General features: G+C 41.0%; 1 protein-coding gene across 1 annotated transcript in view; it reads left to right on the plus strand.

Moving 5' to 3' along the window:
* Nucleotides 1-536, plus strand: part of FGF2 (fibroblast growth factor 2) — a 64097-nt gene extending 63561 nt beyond the window's left edge. The window contains exon 3 of the mRNA XM_025874039.2: nt 351-536. Within this exon, the coding sequence (XP_025729824.2) occupies nt 351-536 (186 nt within the window). The remainder of the gene's footprint in view (nt 1-350) is intronic.
* Nucleotides 537-730: the final 194 nt, after the last annotated feature.

The raw sequence follows: 730 nt of genomic DNA on the forward strand, positions 1-730 counted from the left end.
TGTTCATGGGATGTTTCAAGTCCAAGGCAGTGTGGTTCCCAGCGCATGTGTGTGCTCTTGCTGCCTGACACCTGGTCTGTCCCATGTGGGGGCTGGAGAATGGTCCTTGGATTCTTCCTCTAAGAGATGTGTCTGAAAGCTCTCCTGCTGACTTGCTGTGTTCCTTCCCACATCCCTCTGCAGAGCTAAATTCTGTCAGACTTTCGGTCTGTTGAATCTTGCAAACTAGTTTGACTCTCCTGCTGAAGCCAAGAGCACCGCTTTTGGTTGAGCAGAACGGGCAGTGTAGTGTCATAAGTATTTCATATGAAAATATAAAAGTAACTACGAATTCTTCCTTTATTTTTCAGAAATGTGTTACCGACGAGTGTTTCTTTTTTGAACGATTGGAATCTAATAACTACAATACTTACCGGTCAAGGAAATACTCCAGTTGGTATGTGGCACTGAAACGAACTGGGCAGTATAAACTTGGACCCAAAACAGGACCTGGGCAGAAAGCTATACTTTTTCTTCCTATGTCTGCTAAGAGCTGATCTTAACGGCAGCATCTGATCTCATTTCACATGAAAGACGACGTATATTTTTGAAATTTGTTAATGAAAGAAAAGAAAAAAATGTGTACAGCTATCTGCTCAGTTGGCATGGATGGTCAGATAACCTTTTTTCTAATAGTAAATATTTAACCATTGCCTTACTAAAGAAAAGCAACAAAAATTCCTGGAAAATA

Source organism: Callorhinus ursinus, unplaced genomic scaffold (assembly GCF_003265705.2).
Source record: "Callorhinus ursinus isolate GAN/ISIS: 27379988/994484 unplaced genomic scaffold, GSC_fseal_2.0 scaffold4, whole genome shotgun sequence".
Lineage (NCBI taxonomy): Eukaryota > Metazoa > Chordata > Mammalia > Carnivora > Otariidae > Callorhinus > Callorhinus ursinus.